Source organism: Musca domestica, unplaced genomic scaffold (assembly GCF_030504385.1).
Source record: "Musca domestica strain aabys unplaced genomic scaffold, Musca_domestica.polishedcontigs.V.1.1 3, whole genome shotgun sequence".
NCBI classification, from domain to species: domain Eukaryota; kingdom Metazoa; phylum Arthropoda; class Insecta; order Diptera; family Muscidae; genus Musca; species Musca domestica.
Genome location: NW_026712299.1, coordinates 7997377 through 8022621, shown reverse-complemented (window position 1 = coordinate 8022621; position 25245 = coordinate 7997377). Strand labels below are relative to the sequence as shown.

Sequence of the window (25245 nt, the reverse complement as noted above, 5' to 3'; positions counted from 1 at the left end):
GTTAAAATTATTCCAATGACAGCTCATTATATTGTTTACAAGCGTACAAAAGCATTTTGATGAGAATTTTCTAGAAAAAAAAGTTATTCGTGATGGAATTCAAGCGTGATAGTGTGATTTCTTTACATTTGGTTGGAGAACCACAAGTGGCTATCGTTAGAACACTCCAGCATTTAAATGTGAAGAAATTTTTTGTGTCTCGTACCATCGCTCAATACCGTTATACCGTGGTAGAGTAGCCCGACGTCAAGGAAATGGGCGGAATAAAACAGCAACATCAGCAGAAATGGTTCGAAAAATAAAGAAGCGACTTGATCGAAACCCGCCTCGCAGTGGCCGAAAAATGGCTCGTGAGCTGAACATATCGCAATATTCCATTCGGCAAATATTGAAAAATTAGGTCGGGGTAAAGCCATTGAAATTCCAAAAAGTGCAAGAACTTACACTGCAACAGAAAGAAAATAGACTCAAAAGAGCTAAAAAGTTGCTTCGCTTGTCCAAAAGTGGTGAACTGCCGAATTGGCTTTTCTCCGATGAGAAAATATTCGTTGTCCAGCAGTTTGTAAACAAACAAAATGATCCTGTTTACTTGCCAAAGAGGTCAGGTGAAAATGTGCACCTTCGGTTGGCCACCACAACTCAAGCGCCGGCCATGGTAGTGGTGTGGGCCGCCATAACAGCCGAGGGTCGCTCTCCGGTCGCATTAATCGACCGTGGCATCAGAATAAATGCCGAATATTATCGCGAAAATATTCTGGAGGGTGTATCAAACATTGTGGCCGCAGACCTTGGACATTCCAATATGACTCTGCGCCATCGCACTCAGCACGCGCCACCCAAAAATGGTTACAAAATGAGGTTCCTCGCTTCATTTCCAGCGCACAATGGCCCCCAAAATCTCCGGATACCAATCCGTTGGACTACTGTGTCTGGAGTATTTTGGAAAGCAAGGTTGGCACAAAAAAATACCAAAGTGTAGATCACCTCAAGCAAGCGCTTCGCCGGGAATGGACCAAAATGGCGCGTAGCAACATTCGGGAAGCGTGTGACGGTTTCATTGGCCGTTTGAAGGCCATAATTCGTGCCAAAGGTGACCAATTCGTAAAAAAAATGTAAAAATTATGGCGTTTGACTTTGTTGCAATTTTTATACCCTCCAGCATCCTGTGGAGGGTATATTATCTTAGTCATTCCGTTTGTAACTCCTCGAAATACTCATGTCAGACCAGACTTGATCAGCGTAAAATTCTAAGTCGATTTAGCGATACCCGTCTGTCTGTCTGTTGTAATCACGAACGAATTGAGACAGAAGGATAAAATTTTGCATACATGTTTATTTCGCCAGTAGGCAGGTTTGGTTCGTAAATGGGCCATGTAAGTTCACGTTTTGATATAGCCCCCATATAACGGTACCTCCCGATATTCGTTATTTTTTGTGATTTTAGCGACATTATTAACCGGAATTGTTTCAAATTTGAGGTTTGAAGTTCGTAATGAATAGTACAGCCTATGACAGAAAATTGTCTTTGCAGGTTCACGTCTTCGTATTATCACCATATAACGTTACCTTCCAATATTCGGTATTTTGATGATTTTAGCGTCATTATTCACCGGACTAGTTTCAAATTACATATTTAGAGTTCGTAATAGGAACTACAGTCTGTGACAGAAAAATGTCTATGCAGGTCCATGTCTTCGTATTGGCCCCATATGTCAGTACCCCCCTATATTCGGTATTTTGACGATTTTAGGTACAATACTCACCGAAATTGTTTGAGATGTCGTATTTGAAGTTTGTAATAGATGCTACAGCCTGTGGCAGAAAATTGTCTTTGCAGGTTCACGTCGGTATTTTGATGATTTTAGCTACATTTCAAGCTTCGTTTTTTTATATTATAATGGCTTATGACAAACAATGCCTATGTAGGCCAATATAACGGCTATACCTATGCCAATATAACGGCTAACTTCGTTATTTTTAAGATTTAAAAAAAATAACGGATTTTATTTTTTGAAAAATTCCAAATTCATTCCAAATGGTGGGGGGTATTCAAAGTTCGGCCCGGTCGAACTTACTGCTTTTTAACTTGTTTTATCTCAGCTTGTAGATTAAAGATTTTCTTTGAAGCGCCAACTCAAGGACTAGACCTATATGGACCGTCTCCAAACTACGTACAGTTTGATGGAAATATTTAATTTGATCATATCTCAAAATGTCGTCAATGATCATCATTATACTTTAAGATAACCCTTGAGGCATTTATTTCTGATGACCTGATTCCCCGCAGAAAAAAACAACGGGCCAAGGCGGGGTTCCCCCAAAAAGCAGTGACAAGTGTAATTACTAATTATTTATTGCTCCATTATATAAACAATGTCTATCGAATGACAAATGACATTTTTGACAAATATTTGTTTGTTTTGCTAAAATTATTCAATTGGTCTTTGTTTAACAGCGCTAAGTGTGTTATGAATGAATATTTTTGGCTTATTATAGTAACCGGTTTATTAGCCAAACTCCGTCTGATAAAAATAACAATTACACTGTGCAACACAAAACAAAATAATTACCGAAAAAACTCAAAAGAACAAATCAGAGCACTTTGATATAAGGGCCATTATACCCTCAGCCATATGGCTGCAGACGGTATATATCAAAGGCCAAAACTTGTCTTATCGAAATAAAGGTATTAGACTCTAGGTTCTTTGGACCAAACCCGTTTTCAGGACATTTGGAGTCTATCTAGGGGTGTCCATTTGTCCAACTGTCTGTCTGGCTGGTACGCACGATAACTCTCCAACGGAGTATCCGATTTGTTCCAAATTTGGTATATCGTAATATTAAAGTCAAAATTAGATCGAATTCGGAGATGGGCAATATCGGTTCACTCCTTCTGGTACACCCCCCACAACGGGTCAAAGCAAAGCAAGCAAAATAATTTAACGTATAGAACAAGAAAGGATCATCCTTTTTGCTGCAAACTTTTCCAATCCCAATATTTGTATTTGTGCTAGGTGCTAGGTGCGAAAATGGACAATATCGGTCCACTGCATCAAGTACCACCCCACAAAGGGTTACATTTTTGAATAATTATAACTCTAATTAAATGCGAAATAAAAGTCCGATTGTCTCCCAATTTCTAACATCCCAATATTTTTAGTAACACAAGAATTGTTGTGAAGATCGGATATATCGGTCCACAGCGGGTCAAAATTTGGAATAGCCATGAAACTCGTAAAAAAAAAAACTGGAAATAAGCATCCAATGCCTTTCAATCTCGACATATCTGAATATTTTTATCAACGCAAGAGTTGGTGTGAAGATGAGATATATCGGTACACTCCTTCTGGTACCTCCCCCACAAAGGGACAACGTTTTGAAAAACAGTTTTTCTTCAAATTTTATGTATCCCAATATTTTTACTAACGCAAGATTCGGCGTGAAGATGGATTATATCGGTCGACTCCTTCTTGAACCTCACCCACAAAGAGTCAAAATTTTGAATAGTTATAATTCCTATAAAATGTGATGTAAGAATCCGATTTCTTCAAATTACTCGCATCACAATATTTTTATCTGGTCTGGTGTATAGATGGGATATATCTGTCCACTCCATCAAGTACCTCCCCCACAAAGGATCAAAGTTTCGAATAACCAAAACGATTATAAAATCCGAAATAAGCATCCAATTCTCTTTATCCCATTATTTCTACTAACACAAGACCTGCTGTAAGAATGGGATATATCGGTCCTTCTGGTACCTCTCCCACAAAGAGTCAAAATTTTGAATACCCATGAAGCTCATAAAACGCGAAATTAACATTCGATTCCATTCAGACTTGGCACATCTCAATATTTCTATCGGCACAAGATCTGTTATAGAGAGGGTAGAGACGGAAAAAATTCCTTCTGCTCAAAGACTTGAATACCCAAAACGATTATAAAATCCGAAATAAGCATCCGGTTCTCTACATATTTCACACATCTCATTATTTATACTAATTCAAGATCTACTGTGAAGATTATAATCATCTGCGAACCCCTTCTAGTACCTTACCCACAAAGAATCACACAAAGGGTCACAATTCGTCTGTCAGTCTGTGGAAATCACTCTAGCTTCCGACCGAAAAGAAATAGATTTATAAAATTTAACTCAAATGTATATTATGTCTGCAGGACTTTTGGTATTGAAAATGGGCCATGTAGGTCCACGTTTTGGTATAGCCCCCAATATAACGGCACCTCCCGATATTCGGTATTTTGATGATTTTAATGACATTATTCACCGGAATTGTTTCAAATTTGGTATTTGAAGTTCGTAATGGATACAACAGCCTAAGACAGAAAATTGTCTGTGCAGGTCCACGTCTTCGTATAGCCCCCATATAGCAGTACCTCCCGATATTCGGTATTTTGATGATCTTAGCGACATTTTTCAACTGAATCGTCTACTAGAAGTTCTTTCTAAGCACTTTACTCCCTGAAAGTGAAATGTCGGTACCTCTCGATATTCAATATTTTGACGATTTTAGATATTATTCAGCGGAGTTTTTTTCAAATTTCGTATTTAGAATTCGTATTGGGTACAACAGCCTATGACAAAAAATTGTCTGTGCAGGCCCACGTCTTCATATAGCCCCCATATAAAGGTACCTCCCGATATTCGGCATTTTGATGATTTTAGCGACATTATTCGCCGGAATTGTTTCAAATTTGATATTTGAAGTTCGCAATGGATATTACTGACAGAAAATTGTCTGTGTAGGTCCACGTTTTGGTATAGCCCCCATATAATAGTACCTCCCTATATTCGGTATTTTGATGATGCAGGTCAAGGACCCTAATATAACGGTTACATTCGGTATTTTTAGGATTTTAATAGAATTCTTAACGGATTTTATTTATTTTTGAAAATTGCCAAATTCGTTCCAAATGGTGGAGGGTATCAAGGTTCGGCCCGGCCGAATTTACACCTTTTTTTTTTCTTCATATCCTCGAAAATATTTTAATTCTAGTTCTTCGGTCGATGTTCAGAAGCTCAGAAGTACAGAAGTTTCTTTCAAAAATGTTTGTTCTGGGCTTCAACAAAAAAATTGTTTGTCTCTAATTTTTGTTCTTGTAGCTTTCCGAAAATCTCCTATATAAAAATTCTTCAAAAATATGAAATATATAATTTTAATTTATTTAATTATATTTTTAAGGCACGATATAATTCCTCAGCCGATTCTTATTAATGTTTCGTCAAGCTTAACATTACCACCTGACATTTTATCGCTCTCCAGGCCATAGAAAGCCGTGTCGTGACGACTTATATTATAGTAATCATAAATGGTAATTGAGGCTGGCTTGTGCAGGATCACATCATGCACCTTGTTGGCCAAAATATTCAAGCAATTCCGTACGTTCGCCGTCAACTTTTCAAAATAGATAACGAGGGTCTTCGTCTTCGTATTATCACCATATAACGTTACCTTCCAATATTCGGTATTTTGATGATTTTAGCGTCATTATTCACCGGACTAGTTTCAAATTACATATTTAGAGTTCGTAATAGGAACTACAGTCTGTGACAGAAAAATGTCTATGCAGGTCCATGTCTTCGTATTGGCCCCATATGTCAGTACCCCCCCTATATTCGGTATTTTGACGATTTTAGGTACAATACTCACCGAAATTGTTTGAGATGTCGTATTTGAAGTTTGTAATAGATGCTACAGCCTGTGGCAGAAAATTGTCTTTGCAGGTTCACGTCGGTATTTTGATGATTTTAGCTACATTTCAAGCTTCGTTTTTTTATATTATAATGGCTTATGACAAACAATGCCTATGTAGGCCAATATAACGGCTATACCTATGCCAATATAACGGCTAACTTCGTTATTTTTAAGATTTAAAAAAAATAACGGATTTTATTTTTTGAAAAATTCCAAATTCATTCCAAATGGTGGGGGGTATTCAAAGTTCGGCCCGGTCGAACTTACTGCTTTTTAACTTGTTTTATCTCAGCTTGTAGATTAAAGATTTTCTTTGAAGCGCCAACTCAAGGACTAGACCTATATGGACCGTCTCCAAACTACGTACAGTTTGATGGAAATATTTAATTTGATCATATCTCAAAATGTCGTCAATGATCATCATTATACTTTAAGATAACCCTTGAGGCATTTATTTCTGATGACCTGATTCCCCGCAGAAAAAAACAACGGGCCAAGGCGGGGTTCCCCCAAAAAGCAGTGACAAGTGTAATTACTAATTATTTATTGCTCCATTATATAAACAATGTCTATCGAATGACAAATGACATTTTTGACAAATATTTGTTTGTTTTGCTAAAATTATTCAATTGGTCTTTGTTTAACAGCGCTAAGTGTGTTATGAATGAATATTTTTGGCTTATTATAGTAACCGGTTTATTAGCCAAACTCCGTCTGATAAAAATAACAATTACACTGTGCAACACAAAACAAAATAATTACCGAAAAAACTCAAAAGAACAAATCAGAGCACTTTGATATAAGGGCCATTATACCCTCAGCCATATGGCTGCAGACGGTATATATCAAAGGCCAAAACTTGTCTTATCGAAATAAAGGTATTAGACTCTAGGTTCTTTGGACCAAACCCGTTTTCAGGACATTTGGAGTCTATCTAGGGGTGTCCATTTGTCCAACTGTCTGTCTGGCTGGTACGCACGATAACTCTCCAACGGAGTATCCGATTTGTTCCAAATTTGGTATATCGTAATATTAAAGTCAAAATTAGATCGAATTCGGAGATGGGCAATATCGGTTCACTCCTTCTGGTACACCCCCCACAACGGGTCAAAGCAAAGCAAGCAAAATAATTTAACGTATAGAACAAGAAAGGATCATCCTTTTTGCTGCAAACTTTTCCAATCCCAATATTTGTATTTGTGCTAGGTGCTAGGTGCGAAAATGGACAATATCGGTCCACTGCATCAAGTACCACCCCACAAAGGGTTACATTTTTGAATAATTATAACTCTAATTAAATGCGAAATAAAAGTCCGATTGTCTCCCAATTTCTAACATCCCAATATTTTTAGTAACACAAGAATTGTTGTGAAGATCGGATATATCGGTCCACAGCGGGTCAAAATTTGGAATAGCCATGAAACTCGTAAAAAAAAAAACTGGAAATAAGCATCCAATGCCTTTCAATCTCGACATATCTGAATATTTTTATCAACGCAAGAGTTGGTGTGAAGATGAGATATATCGGTACACTCCTTCTGGTACCTCCCCCACAAAGGGACAACGTTTTGAAAAACAGTTTTTCTTCAAATTTTATGTATCCCAATATTTTTACTAACGCAAGATTCGGCGTGAAGATGGATTATATCGGTCGACTCCTTCTTGAACCTCACCCACAAAGAGTCAAAATTTTGAATAGTTATAATTCCTATAAAATGTGATGTAAGAATCCGATTTCTTCAAATTACTCGCATCACAATATTTTTATCTGGTCTGGTGTATAGATGGGATATATCTGTCCACTCCATCAAGTACCTCCCCCACAAAGGATCAAAGTTTCGAATAACCAAAACGATTATAAAATCCGAAATAAGCATCCAATTCTCTTTATCCCATTATTTCTACTAACACAAGACCTGCTGTAAGAATGGGATATATCGGTCCTTCTGGTACCTCTCCCACAAAGAGTCAAAATTTTGAATACCCATGAAGCTCATAAAACGCGAAATTAACATTCGATTCCATTCAGACTTGGCACATCTCAATATTTCTATCGGCACAAGATCTGTTATAGAGAGGGTAGAGACGGAAAAAATTCCTTCTGCTCAAAGACTTGAATACCCAAAACGATTATAAAATCCGAAATAAGCATCCGGTTCTCTACATATTTCACACATCTCATTATTTATACTAATTCAAGATCTACTGTGAAGATTATAATCATCTGCGAACCCCTTCTAGTACCTTACCCACAAAGAATCACACAAAGGGTCACAATTCGTCTGTCAGTCTGTGGAAATCACTCTAGCTTCCGACCGAAAAGAAATAGATTTATAAAATTTAACTCAAATGTATATTATGTCTGCAGGACTTTTGGTATTGAAAATGGGCCATGTAGGTCCACGTTTTGGTATAGCCCCCAATATAACGGCACCTCCCGATATTCGGTATTTTGATGATTTTAATGACATTATTCACCGGAATTGTTTCAAATTTGGTATTTGAAGTTCGTAATGGATACAACAGCCTAAGACAGAAAATTGTCTGTGCAGGTCCACGTCTTCGTATAGCCCCCATATAGCAGTACCTCCCGATATTCGGTATTTTGATGATCTTAGCGACATTTTTCAACTGAATCGTCTACTAGAAGTTCTTTCTAAGCACTTTACTCCCTGAAAGTGAAATGTCGGTACCTCTCGATATTCAATATTTTGACGATTTTAGATATTATTCAGCGGAGTTTTTTTCAAATTTCGTATTTAGAATTCGTATTGGGTACAACAGCCTATGACAAAAAATTGTCTGTGCAGGCCCACGTCTTCATATAGCCCCCATATAAAGGTACCTCCCGATATTCGGCATTTTGATGATTTTAGCGACATTATTCGCCGGAATTGTTTCAAATTTGATATTTGAAGTTCGCAATGGATATTACTGACAGAAAATTGTCTGTGTAGGTCCACGTTTTGGTATAGCCCCCATATAATAGTACCTCCCTATATTCGGTATTTTGATGATGCAGGTCAAGGACCCTAATATAACGGTTACATTCGGTATTTTTAGGATTTTAATAGAATTCTTAACGGATTTTATTTATTTTTGAAAATTGCCAAATTCGTTCCAAATGGTGGAGGGTATCAAGGTTCGGCCCGGCCGAATTTACACCTTTTTTTTTTCTTCATATCCTCGAAAATATTTTTAATTCTAGTTCTTCGGTCGATGTTCAGAAGCTCAGAAGTACAGAAGTTTCTTTCAAAAATGTTTGTTCTGGGCTTCAACAAAAAAATTGTTTGTCTCTAATTTTTGTTCTTGTAGCTTTCCGAAAATCTCCTATATAAAAATTCTTCAAAAATATGAAATATATAATTTTAATTTATTTAATTATATTTTTAAGGCACGATATAATTCCTCAGCCGATTCTTATTAATGTTTCGTCAAGCTTAACATTACCACCTGACATTTTATCGCTCTCCAGGCCATAGAAAGCCGTGTCGTGACGACTTATATTATAGTAATCATAAATGGTAATTGAGGCTGGCTTGTGCAGGATCACATCATGCACCTTGTTGGCCAAAATATTCAAGCAATTCCGTACGTTCGCCGTCAACTTTTCAAAATAGATAACGAGGGTAGTTTCATCATTTTTCGATTCGAGCCTTTGAATAATTTCATTTTCCAACAAATCACTACTGTCCTCGTCGTTGGTGGTAAAACCGGATGGCAGATTCACCTCCATAATGATCATATTGGTGGCTCCGGCGACAGCAGATTTTTCGCCTTTATAGCTGAAACAAATTTCCAAAAACATTTCCTCAGGGTTTAGCATTTTTGTTTTCGGTTCTATGCGAAAATGTTGATAATTTTCATCGTTCACCACATAATAATGATAAGACAGCTGTAGCAAGGAATTCCCCTGGCCACTGGCTTCTATCTCCACGGCACGGGTGTTTCGGGGTAGCTGGAAAAAGAAAAATTGAAATAAAAAATCTGTTTAAAAAAACAAATATTTCAAGTATTTGACATAAATATGTCCTAAAATTCTACGAAATTCGAGAGTTACTTTTGAGGATCTTCATAGAATCTCTTTCTGAGTCGATTTATGCATGTCAGTCCGTCCGTCTGTCCATGTATTCTTGTGAACAAAATGCAGCTCGCACTTATTATCCGATTGTGAGGAAGTTTTCCAAACAATTTTTGTCTGGCCCAAGGAGGAACCCTATTGAAATTGGTGATAATCGGATCAGATTTAAAAATAGCTCCTATATATCTTCCACCGATTTCGGGTTAATTGTGCCAATATAAGTCCAAATGGCCTGAATTTCGGCACCTCCAACCGAATTCAGTCTAGAAGCAAGTACATCAAGTCGAATGATGAAAATCGGTTCAGATATAGCTATAGCTCCCATATATATGTTTCATGCGATTTGGTAATTAAGTCCCTCATATTCGTAATACGCATTCGACAACAATGATATTCGATACCGGATATCATATACAGTCCAGAAATACCTCCGCCGAATTGTATCAAGATCGGTTCGGATTTGGATATGACTTCCATATTTCAATTTCGGGTTAAATGGCCAATATCAGTTCAAATGCCTTGAATTTTGGTACATCCGACCGAATTTCAGGTTTATTGTGTAATGGCTAATATCAGCCCAAATTGAGTGAATTTAGGGACGTACGTTTCAGGTCAGCTGAAAATGTGCTCCTTCGGTTGGTCACAAGAACTCAAGCGCTGGCCATGGTGATGGTGTGGGCCTCAATAACAGCCGATGGTCACTCTCCACTCGTATTAATCGACCGTGGCATCAGAATAAATGCCGAATATTATCGCGAAAATATTCTGGAGGGTGTATTAAAGCCTTGGGCATGCAAACATTTCCAATTTGAAAGACCATATTCCGATATATTATCTTCGACTTGATCTTTCAATCTAATTCTTGGCCTTCCCATTCTGCGTGAACCATTAGTAGGCTCGCTTTTATATGCCTTATGAGTTTGGGCATCCTTTTCCATTCGCACTACATGGCCTAGCCACCGTAGTCGCTGCAGCTCGATACTTCTGACTATGTCGATGCCCGTGCATAGATGGTTTAGCTCGTGGTTCATTCGATGTCGATTTTCACCGTCGTGGCATCAGAATAAATGCCGAATATTATCGCGAAAATATTCTGGAGGGTGTATTAAACCCTTGGGCACGCAAAAATTTTGGCCGCAGACCTTGGACATTCCAATAGGACTTAGTACCATTGCACTCAGCACGCGCCACCCAAGAATTGTTACAAAATGAGGTTCCCCGCCTAATTTCCAGCGCACAATGGCCACCAAAATCTCCGGATACCAATCCGTTGGACTGTTGTGCCTGGAATATTTTGGAGAGAAAGGTTGGCACTAAAAAATATCAAAGTGTCGATGACCTCAAGCAAGCACTTCTCCGGGAATGGGCCAAAATACCGCAGAGTAACATTCGGACAGCGTGTGACGGTTTCATTTGCCGTTTGAAGACTATAATTCGTGTCAAAGGTGAGCAATTCTAAACTTATTCTACAATTTGGTGCTATTTCCGACATTTTTTGCTTCCGCTTTCTTGACGCCGGGCTACGCTACAAGTATCACGGTAACGAGCGATGGTACGAGACACAAAAGATTTATTCACATTTAAATGCTGGAGTGCTCTGACGATAGCCACTTGCGCTTTTCAAGCCAAATATAAAGAAATCACACTATCACGCTTGAATTCCATCACGAATAACTTTTTTTCAGGAACATTCTCACCAAAATGCTTTTGTACGCTTGTAAACAATATAATGAGCTGTCACTTGAATAATTTGAACAGCTGTCGGACGAGTGGCTTATAAATGGCAGCAGTCTTAAGTTGGTTGCAGTTTTTTCATCTCACCAGTATTTCCTAGTAATTCCTAAATTTGAAGTCCTTCCTACCATAAAATTTAGTTAAGGATTATTATCCAAGTTTCCGGCTGTGAAAGTCCTTAAATATTTTTAAAATTTCTGGATCTGATAGTATGCCAAAAATATTTTTCAAAAAACCTGATTTTAGCCCTGTTAACTCCTTAAGAAATATTTTTAAAATTCCAAAAATTTTGCCTGCTCAAAAAAATTTTCTAAAGATCTCTCCTACTGCCATTATTCTCCTATAAAACAATTTTAAATTTGAATATATCTCTCTTGTATTTAAAATGTCTCGCAGAATAACTCACCTCTTCAGTTTGCAAGATCATCACATTATTGCTGTCCACCACAATTTCACCGGATTTCAACGACTCGGCCTTATGATTTTTCGCCGTGTATTTTACCCGGACATTTAAATTTGCAATCGAGTTATATTTCATGGAATATTTAACCAAGGCCTGCAGACCCACCACAGTGTCGTGGGTAGACTTAAAGCCACCGCGTTCATTTCGCTGTTCTGTCAACCATTTGAATATGTTTTTAGTGGATTTTGAATCGGCATTGGCCTCCAGCATTGCCATCAAAACATAGGCAGTTATTTCAACATCCTTGGCATTGTTGTGATCGCTCTGAGACCACCAAACTCTGTCGTCGGACATTTGTTTGAATTTCATAAGTTTTTCAAGGACTTTTGTGGCACTCGAATGCCTAGCCATTTGGAGTGTGAGAGCCATAATGGAGAGAGCGTAGACATCGTCTGTTTTATCTACGCTCTCATCGAGAAACTTTAATCCTTTTTCGATTGCTGTCTTATATTTTTGGACATATTTCTGAAAAAGGGAAAGAAAGGCATGAAAATTATTGTATACATAGAAATAATAAATAATAAGTAAAATGAAAAAATAATAATTATTTTATTTACGAAGCGAAAAAATAAATATAAAATTTTGACCGCATTAAAAATCCTCTGAGAAAAATATATTCTGAAAAAATATATTTTTAAATAATAATTTAAAAAAAATAATAAAAATGATGGAAATAGAGCTAGCAAGTAAAATAACAGTAAATTCGGCCGACCAAAACTTTGAATACCCTCCACCATTTAGAAATTTTCAAAAAAAATAACATTCGCTAAAAATTCTCTTAAAAACTTTAAAATTCCGAATATTGGGGTCTATACGACGACATGGACCTGCATAGGAAACTTTTGTCATAAGCCATTACAATATTCAGATGCGAAACTAGAAAACAAAAATTCGATGAATTCGCTAAATTCATCAAAGTACCGAATATCGGGATATACCGTTATATGGGGGCTATACCAAAAAGTGGACCTGCACGGGCAATTTTCTGTCATAGGCTGTAGTATCCATTACAAACTTCAAATAACAAATTTAAAACAATTCTGATAAATAATATCGCTAAAATCATTAAAATACCGAATATCGAGAGGTACCGTTACATGGGGGCTATACGAAAACGTGGACCTGCACAGACAATTTTCTGTCATAGGCTGTAATATCCATTACGAACTTCAAATACAAAATTTGATCATTCTTGTGAGGTGCCTATTACGAATGTGGGGGACTTAAACACGAAATTGGATGAAACATATATATGGGAGCTATAGCTATATCTGAACCGATTTTCTCCGAATGTCTTATTTCTAAATTGAATTCGGTCGGATGTGCCAGGTCATTTGAAATGATATTGGCCATTTGGTACACAATTAACCCAAAATCGATTGAAGATATATATGGGAGCTATATCCAAATCTGAACCGATCTTGATAAAATTTGGCAGAGGTATTTCTGGGCTGTATCTGATATCTGGTACCAAATATCATTGTTTTCAAATGCATATTACAAATGTGAGAGACTAAAACACCAAATCGGATGAAACATATGGAAGCATATGGAAACCGATTTTCACCAAAATTTTAAGCACTTGCTTTTAGGCTGAATTCCGTCGGAATTGCCAAAATTCAGTCCATTTGGACTTGTATTGGCCATCAGTTGAAGATATATGGGAGCTATATCTAAATCTGATCCGATTATCACCAATTTGAATGGGGTTCGTCCTTGGGCCAAACCAATATTGTTTGGAAAATTTAAGCTCAATCGGATAATAAATGCGATCTGTATTTTGTTCATAAGGATACATGGACGGACGGACGGACTGACATGCATAAATCGACTCAGAAAGTAATTCTACGAATATCCTCAAAAGTAACTATGGCTCTGTCTCGCTTCCTTCTCCCTGTTACAAACAAATGCACAGAGTAGTACATGTATACAACAACTCCTCAGCGGTCCTCTTTCAAAATTTTAAATTTCTAGCTCTATCCCTTTTTTAAAAATTCACCATTTTGGTTTTTCAAAATTTTATTTTGGAAAAATCCAAAATTTAATTTTTCTTCTAAATCGACATTGAAAACCTGAAATGCATATTTACCGCATCCTCCAGGAATGTCATCAGAACAAAGGCCGTAAATCCAAAACGATTCTGTTGTGCCGGATAGAACACATAACCGGTATAGGGAAAACTGCCATCCATGTGTTGAGTGCTGGCGAGGTATGAGAGACCACTCTCAACGATGTGCGCTTCCATGGATAAATATTTTGCAGATTTTATAAAAAATCGCACAATATAGGCCGTCAACCATGTACTGGGTTCGGCATCTCGACTTGGGCCAAAAACACTGTAACCTCCATTCCCATGACGATATGACATCTGTTGTTGGAAACCAATTTCAATATAACGTTTCGCCTTGGCTGCCAAGGATCGTTCCTTGCCATATTTACCCGTTGCCCTTAAATATTGCAGCACCAAAACGTTTGGAGCAAAATTAACCATATTTTGTTCGGCACAACCTGTGGGCATGGCCACCAGATCATTGAGATTCTTTAGGGTAGGTGCAATATTATCACCGCCCATTGTTAGGGTAATAAATTCCGAATCGGGCACTATGTCGGTGGGAATGTGTAGGGGAAAAGTGGCCTCCACTCGTTCTTCGGGCATGGCATTGATGTATAGCACCTTATTTTGTTGTTTCCTTACACCTTCCGGTTCCACTTTGAGTTTTTGTTCCACAGCATCGGATGAGAGGCGTGTTGTTGCTGTAATACGAAGTTTCAACTCGCCCACCTGCCGGGGGTTTATCAAAAAGGAGACAGTACTAACATTGTTCGCCGTAACTGTGTGCCGCTTGATTCTCATCTTGTCCGTCGAACCTTCGTCGGCATTGAAAATAGACGATTCCATGAAATAAAATTCGGAATCTTCATTGAAGAGCGTAATTTCGGTTTCTAAACTTTCGTCATGGTAGTTGTGCACCAGCACCGGTATGCTGACAATTTCACCGCGCTTCACCGCGTACGGTAAATTGAGATTGATGAAAAACGGTTGTATGGTGGTGATATCCGTCGGACCTTCGACAATACCAAAACCGGTTTTTTCATTTACCGAAAATGCCGTAACGCGCCATGTCGTGATGGTGTCGGGGATATTTAAGGAGATTTTTGTGATGTCATTGGTTCTGGAATGAATGATTGGTGAGAATTAAAGAGCTATATCCATTTATATATAAAAATCTGAAGCTAGAATCTTGAAATTTTGTGTTTTTTGGAAATTCGTACCAAAAGTGTACGAACTGTACTAAAATGTACTAAAAGTTAAATACTTTGTATTGGACAAACGAAATGACTTGGAATTCCGAAATTTTGAATTAGATTCAATGATGAAGTGTAGGATAGATGTAATAAAGGATTTTTTGAAATTTGAACTCTAAAGTTACGAAATGTACTAAAATTGTACTAAACTTCTAAAATGGTATCATTTGGTGTAATATGAACGGTTAGCGCTAAAAGCATGAAATTTGGTATGAGAATCAAGGTTGGAAGGAAGATTTAATATATGAAGGGCAGTTTTGGAAATCTGTACTAAAGTACGCGACCTGTACGAAATGGTACTAAATTTGAAACAGTTTGGTATCGGGAGGGACTGGTGAAGCTGGAGTTTTAAAATTTTATATTGGAGTCCCCATCGGTAGAAGGTTTGCGATAAATAAGTGCTTTTGGAAATGTGTTCTACAAGTGCTCGAAAAGTACGAAATAGTACTATTTTTGGTACAATTTGTTATTGGGCGAAGAGATAGTACTAGAAATTTAAAATATGGTATTAGGGTGGCTGTTATGTGTAGCCTGGACATATGGAGGTGGTATAGGGAATGTGTACCATAATTGTACGAAATGTACTAAATGGTACTAAATTTGGTAGTGTGGGAAGGGATGGGACTGGAATTTTCAAATTTGATATCGAGATCTCTATTGGTATTTGGAGGTTGTTTTGGAAATGAGTACTACAATTGTACGAAAAGTACTAAATGGTACTAAATTTGGTAATGCCTGATGGGATAGGGCTGCCATCCCGTCATTTCACATTAAGGTCTCTGTTGTTGTCTATAATTGAGATATTGAGGTGTTTTGGAAATGTATATTATAATTGTACGAAAATCAATAAATAGTACTAAATTTGGTAAGGTGAAGGGATGGACCTGAAATTTGATACAGATGTCACTCTGTTGGTGTCTGAAGTTGAGAAAGGGAGCTGGTTCTGGAAATGTTTACTATAATTGTGCAAAAAGTTCTAAGTGGTACTAAATTTTGGTATTGAGTGAATGTGAAGATATGGAGGTGGCTTTGGAAATGTGTACTATAATTGTACGAAAAGTACTAAATGGAACTAAATTTGGTATTGGGTGAAGGATTAGAGTTGTAATCCTAAAATTTTATATAAATATCTGTGGCTAAGATATGGAGGTGATTTTGGAAATATGCACTAAAATTGTTCGAAAAGTACTAAGTGGTACTAAATTGGGTCTTGGTTGAAGGTATAGATCTGAAGTCTCGAAATTTGATACTGAGTTCTCTGTTGGTACTGCGATCGCCCAATTTGGTATTGGGCGAAGAGGTAGTGCTGGAAATTTGAAATTTTGTTATGAGGGTAGCTCCTTATGTGTAGCCTGGACATATGGTGGTGGTATCGCAAATATACGATAAGTATTAAATGGTACTAAAGTTTGTATTGGGTAAAGGGTTAGAGTTGTAATCCTGAAATTCGATATAAATGTCACTGTTGTTGTCTTTGGTTAAGATATGAAGATAGTTTGGGAAATGTGTACTAAAGTTGTTCGAAAAGTACTAAGTGGTACTAAATTGGGTATTGGTTGAAGATATAGAGCTGGAATCTCGAAATTTAATACTAAGGCCTCTGCTGGAATATGTAATTGAAATGTGGAGAAGGTTTCGGAAATGCCTACTATAATTGTACGAAAAGTACTAAATGGTACTAAATGAGGGAAGGGAGAGAGCTGGGTGAAGGGATAGACCTGGAATCTCGAAATGTAATACTAAGGCCTCTGCTGGAATCTGTAATTGAGATGTGGAGGAGGTTTCGGAAATGTCTCATATAATTGTACGAAAAGTACTAAAAGGTACTAAATGAGGAAAGGCAGAGAGCTGGGTGAAGAGGTGGAGCTGGAATCTCGAAATTTAATACTAAGGCCTCTGCTGGAATCTGTAATTGAAATGTGGAGAAGGTTTCGGAAATGCCTACTATAATTGTACGAAAAGTACTAAATGGTACTAAATGGTACTAAATGAGGGAAGGGAGAGAGCTGGGTGAAGGGATAGACCTGGAATCTCGAAATGTAATACTAAGACCTCTGCTGGAATCTGTAATTGAGATGTGGAGGAGGTTTCGGAAATGTCTCATATAATTGTACGAAAAGTACTAAATGGTACTAAATGAGGGAAGGGAGAGAGCTGGGTGAAGAGATGGAGCTGGAATCTCGAAATTTAATACTGAGGTCTCTGCTGGAATCTGTAATTGAGATATGCAGGTTGTTTCGGAAATGTCTACTATAATTGTACGAATATTACTAAATTGTACTAAATGCGGGAATGGAGAGAGCTGGATGAAGTGATGGAGCTGGAATCTCGAAATCTAATACTGAGGTCTCTGCTGGAATCTGTAATTGAGATATGCAGGTTGTTTCGGAAATGTCTACTATAATTGTACGAAAAGTACTAAAAGATACTAAATTTAGTAATGCAAGAAGTGAGAGAGCTGGGTGAAGGGACAGAGCTGGAATTTTGAAATTTTATACTGAGGTCTCTGCTGGAATCTGCAATTGAGAAGTGGAGGAGGTTTCGGAAATGTTTACTACAATTGTACGAAAAGTACTAAAATGTACTAAATTTGGTTATTCGGGAAGAGATAGGGCTGGAATACTCGATTTTGATATAGAGGTCTCTGTAGGTGTCTGTAATTGAGATTTGTAATATAATTGTACAAAAAGTACTAAATAGTACTAAATTTGGTATTAGGTTAATGGATAGGCCTGGAATTCTCCAATTTAAAAGTGAAGGTTCGTTTGGTACCTGGTGATCCTGGTTTTCCAAAAGCTTACTATAATTGATCGAAACGTACCAAATAGTACTAATTGTGGATCTCTGTTTGTGAGGTGTTGATTTTTTTCGATATGCGTTCTAAATATTTCTTAATTTCGTATTGGGTGAAAGGATAAGGCCGAAATTCTGACATTTGATGTTGAGATCACTGTTGTTTTCTAGGATTTATATATGGAGCAGATGAAATAATTTTGAACAGAAAAATTGAATGTGAGTTCATTGTGCCATGGTTCTATTAGTTTTCTCCTCGGTAAATTTCAAAATGAAAAATTTAACTTACATTTCATAGTTCTCAAAAATCCATGTTTCGGGAAATTTTCTACGAAATTTAAGGGGTGTATTTGCGGCTGGACTATATGCCTTAAAACCTACAAGAATGTTAGAAAAAATTATTTTGTTTTTTCAATTTAATAACACCCCACTTACCATTTAATGGCACAAACTTGTAATGGGCATTTGTGAACGTAATCACCCCCGACAAATATCCAGGATAGATCAGGGCCTGAAAAGCTACCCCAGATGTGTCGTACAACAACGAATACAAAATGGGCCATTTATTCAAATCATATGTTGAGTCCAAAAGATATACACCCAAATCTACAGCCAAAATGCCAACATATGATTTTGGTTGGGCAGCCAGCTCAAGGGTAACCTCTTGGCCGGGTTTGACTTGTTTGGGCGCCATTATTGAAACCTGTAACGAGCAGCATGTTTTTTCGTATAAACCTAACGTATTTGAAAAACTGACTTACCTTGTTTTCAAACTCCAATGGAAATTTCAATTTGATTTCCTCGTAACGTAAATTACCATCATCAATGTAGTGCACATAGACAAAGGCGTAGGGTACCATCTCTATGGAGGGAATTATTTCGATGACGTAGTCTTTCTGGCTTGGCGAGAAATTTACACGATCACAAATTATTATGTTGGCATGGGCAACAATCGTATATACCAAATATGGCATGTCCTTTGTGGAGACTACTTCAAGTCTGACCGGGGTGTCCAAACGAAGACTGGAAAGGAACAATTAGAAGACAAGACCGTAAAAATAAAGGTTGAAATGTAAGATTAATATACGAAGATGGGGTGGGAAATGTGTACTAAATGTGAGAACTGTACTAAATGGTGCACGGACGAACTGTATTGGAATTGCTGTTGATAGTAGGTTAGCTGGTTTCGGAAATGTGTACTATGATAATAGCACTATATAATTGTACGAAAAGTACTGAATAGTACTATGATTGGTACAATTTAGTATTGGGTAAATATATAGTTCTTGAAATCGGAATTTGGTAGCAGGGCCGCTGTTCATGTGCAGCCAGGACATATGGAGTTGATGTCGGAAATGTGTACTATAATTGTACGAATCGTACTGAATGGTACTATATTTGGCATTGGGTAAAGGGATTGAGATAAAATTCTGAAATATGATATTTAGAGCACTGACGGTACCTGTGTTTGAGATTTTGCCGTTGTTTGGAAATGCGTAATATATTTGTACGAAAAGTACTAAATGGTACTAAATTTGGTATTGGGTGAAGGAAAAGGGCTGGAATCCTCAAAATTGATATTGAGGACTCTGTTGGTATATGGAATTGAGGTATTGAGGTGGTTTCGGAAATATGTACGGAAAGTACTAAATAGTTCTATGATTGGTACAATTTGGTACTGGGTGTACAGATAGTTCTTGAAATCTGAATTTGTACAAAAAGTACTTAATAGTACTAAATTTGGTATTGGGTGAAGGGATAGAACTGAAGACCTCAAATTTGTTGTTAAGGACCTTAAGGTCTTTTATTGCCTATAGAAGACCTTGAGGCCTCATATTGTCTCTAGAAGACCTTGAGGTCACCTATTCTATTGTCTCTAGAAGACCTTGAGGTCTTCTATTGTCTATAGAAGACGAAGGTCATCCATTGACTATAGATGATCACTGATCAGTGATCTAATGACTATAGACGACCTTGAGGTCTTCTTTAGTGTATAGAAGATTATCTTTTGTTGAGATTCTCTATTGTCTATAGAAGACCTTGAGGTTTCCTATTGTCTATAGAAGACGAAGGTCATCCATTGACTATAGATGATCACTGATCAGTGATCTAATGACTATAGACGACCTTGAGGTCTTCTTTAGTCTATAGAAGACCTTGAGTTTTTAAATTGTCTCTAGAAGACCTTGACGTCTTCTTATCTCTCTAGAAGACGTTGAGGTCTTCTTTTCCCTCTAGAAGACCTTGAGGTCTTCTATTGTCTCTCGAAGACCTTGAGGTCGTTTTTTGTCTTTGAAGACCTCGAGGTCTTACATTGTCTGTAGAAGGCCCTGAGGACTTCTTTTGTCTATAGAAGACCTTGAGATCTTATATTGCCTATAGAAGACCTTGAGGTCTCATATTGCCAATAGAAGACCTTGAGATCTTCTTCTGTCTATGGAAGACCTTCAGGTCTTCTTTTATCTATAGAAGACCTTGAGGTCTTCTATTGTCTATATGGAAATCCTTGAGGTCTTCTAAATCTAAATCCTTCTTCGTCTACAGGAGACCTTGATGTCTTCTTTTATCTATAGAAGACCTCTTTAGAAGACCTTAAGGCTTTCTATTGTCTCTAAAAGACCTTGAGATCTTCAATTGTCTCTCGAAGACCTTAAGGTCTTTTTTCGTCTCTCGAAGACCTTGAGGTCTTCTATTGTCTCTAGAAGACCTTGAGTTCTTTTGTTGTCTATAAAAGACCTTAAGGTCACCTACTGTCTGAAGAAGACTTAGAGGTCTGCTATTGTCTCTATTGCCTCTAGAAGACCTTGAGATCTTCTATTGCCTCTAGAAGACCTTGAGATCTTCTATTATCTCTAGAAGACCTTGAGGGCTTCTATTGTCTCTAGAACACCTTGAGATCTTCTATTGTCTCTAGAAGACCTTGAGATTTAAAAATCGAATATTATACTTACTCCTCATTCACAACGCGCAGCTCAAAATACGATTCAGTTTTGTTCGTCGTCAACGGTTCATATTCGAAAATATTCGACAGCGTGTATGTTACGTTTTTGTAGTTAAATACATGATTCGAGTTCTTCTCATGCTCAAACTGAAAGACTGCCTCGCCTCTGCTATCCAAATAGGCGCTATACTCCCTGGCGCCATGTTGCATCCGTACCGGCACCTTGTGATCTTCAATGGCTGATCCATCCCAATTTTTAGCGGTAAGTTTCAGACGATATGGTTTATTTTTGGCGAATACTATAGAGTCCGAATCGACATACATATTGAAGGGGTTCTTGTGCACCCCAATGTGGGCACTATCACTTCGAGTAATCCCCGTATGTTTTTCAGTCAATTCGGCAATGAGACGCATACTTATCCCAAGCGGCAGTATTGGATGATTACTCACGTCGAACGCAACTTCGAGTCTATCTTTTAGATAGAATTCTTTTTCCTCTAAGACCGAATCATTTAGGTTCTCCACCAGCTTTAACTTTACGTCACCCTCAACATATTTCTCAAAGGTGTACTTGCCGTATATCACGGCATTAATGGTCTTTTTGCCCGGAATCAGGTCTCCATCGGTTTCAATGTAAACGCTGAATTTGGGCAGGACATATTTTTGCACTCGAAAGCGTTTGGTATGGCTGTAATCATACTTGCCGCTAATATAGACCTTTATATACCAATCACCCATAACTGGATACTGCGAGAGCTGAAACTTGTTTTTGTAGACACCCTTCACCAGGGCAATGTCTTTGAATTGTTTAACACGGTTGTCTTTGCCATCCTACAAAAAGGAAAAGGTAGGAAAAAATTATTTTTTTCAGAAAATAATGATTATGATTTCATAAAATCGAAGGAACGCAGCTATTATCCAGAATTCCTTAAGGGCCGATTACACAATTTTGTGAGTCATATGTAAAGAGATTTTATCATATTTTATATTTGTAAAGCATACTTTGAGAAGCTCCCATCAATTTTTAGACTAGTATTTTATTATATCCTCTACCATAGCGTGAAGGGTATATTACGTTTGTCATTCCGTTTGTAACATCTCGATATATGCTTTGTAGACCCCACACACTATATATTCTTGATCAGCATAAAATTCTATGTCGATTTAGCGGTGTAAGTCCGTCCGTCTGTGAAAATCACTCTAGCTTCCGAACGAAATGAAGTAAGTTGATAAAATTTTACTCAAATGCATATCATGTCTGCAGGACTTTTAGTATTGAAAATAGGTCATGTAGGTCCACGCCTGCGTATAGCCCCAATATAACGGCACCTCCGATATTCGGTATTTTGATGATTTTAGCGAATTTATTCACCGGAATCTTTTCAAATTTGGTATTTAGAGTTCGAAATGTATATTACAGCCTATGACAGAAAATTGTGTGTGCAGGTCCACGTCTTCATATAGCCCCCATATAACGGTACCTCCCGATATTCGGTATTTTAATGATTTTAGAGACATTTTCACCAGAATTGTTTCAAACTAGGTACTTGAAGTTCGAAATGTATCTTGCAGCCTATGACAGAAAATTGTCTGTGCAGGTCCATATCTTCATATGGCCCTCATATAACGTTACCTCCCGATATTCGGTATTTTGATGAATTTAGCGACATTATTCACCGGAATTGTTTCAAATTTGGTACTTGAAGTTCGAAATGTATATTACAGCCTACGACAGAAAATTGTCTGTGCAAGTCCACATCTTCGTATGGCCCTGATATAAAGCTACCTCCGATATTCGGTATTTTGATGATTTTAGCGAATTATTCACCGGAATTTTTCAAATTTGGTATTTAAAGTTCGTAATGTATATTACAGCCTATGACAGAAAATTGTCTGTGCAGGTCCACGTTTTCGTATAGTCCCCATAAAACGGTACCTCCCAATATTCGGCATTTTAATGATTTTAGGGACATTTTTCACCGGAATTGTTTCAAATTTGCAGTTCGTAATGGATACTACAGCCTAAGACAGAAAATTGTCTGTGCAGGTCCACATCTTCCTAGAGCCCCCATATAAAGGTACCACCCGATATTCGGTATTTTGATGATTTAAGCCACATTATTCACCGGAATAGTTTCAAATTTGATATTTGAAGTTCGTAATGGATACTACAACCTGAGACAAAAAATTGTCTGTGCAGGTCCAGGTCTTCGTAAAGCCCCCTTATAACGGTACCTCCCGATATTCGGTATTTTGATGATTTAAGCGATATTATTCACCGGAATTGTTTCGAACCTCGTATTTAGGGTTCATAATGGGAAGTCTACGACAGAAAATAGTCTGTGCTGATCCATGTTTTGGTATAGGCCCCGTATAATGGTACCTCCCCTTATTTCGTATTTTGATGATTTTGGATACATTATTTTTAGTTCCGCATTTGAATATTGCAATTTGAATGACTGCTACATTTTTAAGATTTGAACAGAATTTTTAACGGATTTAATTTTTTACTTATTTATTTTATTTATTTATTTATTTATTTTTTTGAAAAATGACAAATTCCTTCCAAATGATGGAGGGTATCTAAAGTTTTTAAAGCTTTTTAGTTTGTTTATATTAGTTTCTGCCACACCCTAAAGTGATTCTTTTTAGATTAAACATTCTGGGTAATGTCCATGGTAGAAGAATACAGGTAAATATTGTCAAAATGTCAAAAAAGTTAAAAAAATCTACAAAATTAAATTGAATTCTATTTTTTTATAAGAGTCGGTCAGATATTGTTAAGAGATGATTTTTTTTTAACAAATTTTAATAATTTTTCATTCCATGTTTTGAAAGTTTTGCTGTATTGATGAGGCTACCTGCATTATTCAATCATGGTAGCACCTTAAAGTATGCTTCAAAAATTTTACAGATAATTGTGCAAAAAGTCACTTTACATACTCCCCCCAATTTACTACACCATTTCTCCTACTTACCGTTATTTCGACACGTATCGGTTCGGAAATCTTAAACGGCCGAGTATGCTCATCCAATATGACCACGCGAAATTGTACTTCATCGCCCGGCTTGAAAACAGCCTTATCGGTTTGTATGTAAATTTTTGGCCCATCGCCGGGAAATGCCACCAACACACTCTCATTACGAAAACGAATGCCGCTCAGACCTTCGGCAATTAATTTATGTTCACCGCTCATCAATTTTTTCGGTAAAAAAGTGACTACCTTACTTTCGAATGGCTGTACATAGGTATCGGTCTGCATGTGATACGATGGACCCCTAATGCAGAGGCGTATTTTTGCCGTCTCCGGTGCATCGTTCAGCGATACCAATACTGAATATTTACGATTCGATTTGATGTGTCCCGGTGCAATAATGGAGTAATAACTGAAAGGGGAGAAAAAAAACGGGATTTTAATGCAAATTTTCTATAGGACTATGGGAGGATTAAAAAAGATATTAATTTTTGAAGGACCATCTGTCCAATAATCTCTTTAAAATTTTTTAAGGACCATCAATTCAACAATAGTTGTTATTTGCTAATATTTTCGAAGGCCCATCAAATCAATAGTCGTGAACCTAATATTTTGAAAGGATTATTAACATTTGTCGTGGATTTTTTTCTAAGAAGGTCTATTAGTCCATAATGGATATTTTTAATTTTCTTTAATTTTCAATTTTTCAAGGACTATCAATCGAAGAATCCTGAATTGTTTAGATTTTTGTAAGAAAAAAGTCGTGGAGTTTTTATTTATTTTTATCTTATTTTTTTATTTTTATTTATTTTTTTTTTTTTTTTTTTTTTTTTTTTTTTTTTTTTTTGAAGGACTATCTAAGCTTTTTGTTATATCGATAGGCTATTAGTTGAAAGAATCCAATTATCGAGGATATCAAAGGTTTTTTTTTGGTGGCCATTGTGCGCTGGAAATGAAGCGAGGAACCTCATTTTGTACCAATTCTTTGGTGGCGCGTGCTTAGTGCGATGGTGCTGAGTCCTGTTGTAATGTCCAAGGTCTGTGGCCAAAATATTTGCGTGCCCAAAATATTTTCGCGATAATATTCAGCATTTTTTCTGATGCCACGGTCGATTAATACTAGCGGATAGCGACCATCGGCTGTTATGACGGCTCACACCATCACCATGGCCGGCGCTTGAGTTCTGGTGGCCAACCTAAGATGCACATTTTCAGCTGACCTCTTTGGCAAATAAACA

General features: G+C 37.3%; 1 protein-coding gene across 1 annotated transcript in view; it reads right to left on the bottom strand.

Annotated features, from left to right (window-relative positions):
- Positions 1 to 9172: 9172 nt before the first annotated feature.
- Positions 9173 to 25245, bottom strand: part of LOC101899922 (C3 and PZP-like alpha-2-macroglobulin domain-containing protein 8) — a gene marked incomplete at its 3' end in the record, with an annotated part of 19061 nt that continues 2988 nt past the window's right edge. The window contains 8 exon segments of the mRNA XM_005184634.4: positions 9173 to 9672; positions 11936 to 12457; positions 14082 to 15165; positions 18381 to 18468; positions 18527 to 18794; positions 18853 to 19114; positions 21043 to 21863; positions 24011 to 24419. Of these exon segments, the coding sequence (XP_005184691.2) occupies positions 9173 to 9672; positions 11936 to 12457; positions 14082 to 15165; positions 18381 to 18468; positions 18527 to 18794; positions 18853 to 19114; positions 21043 to 21863; positions 24011 to 24419 (3954 nt within the window).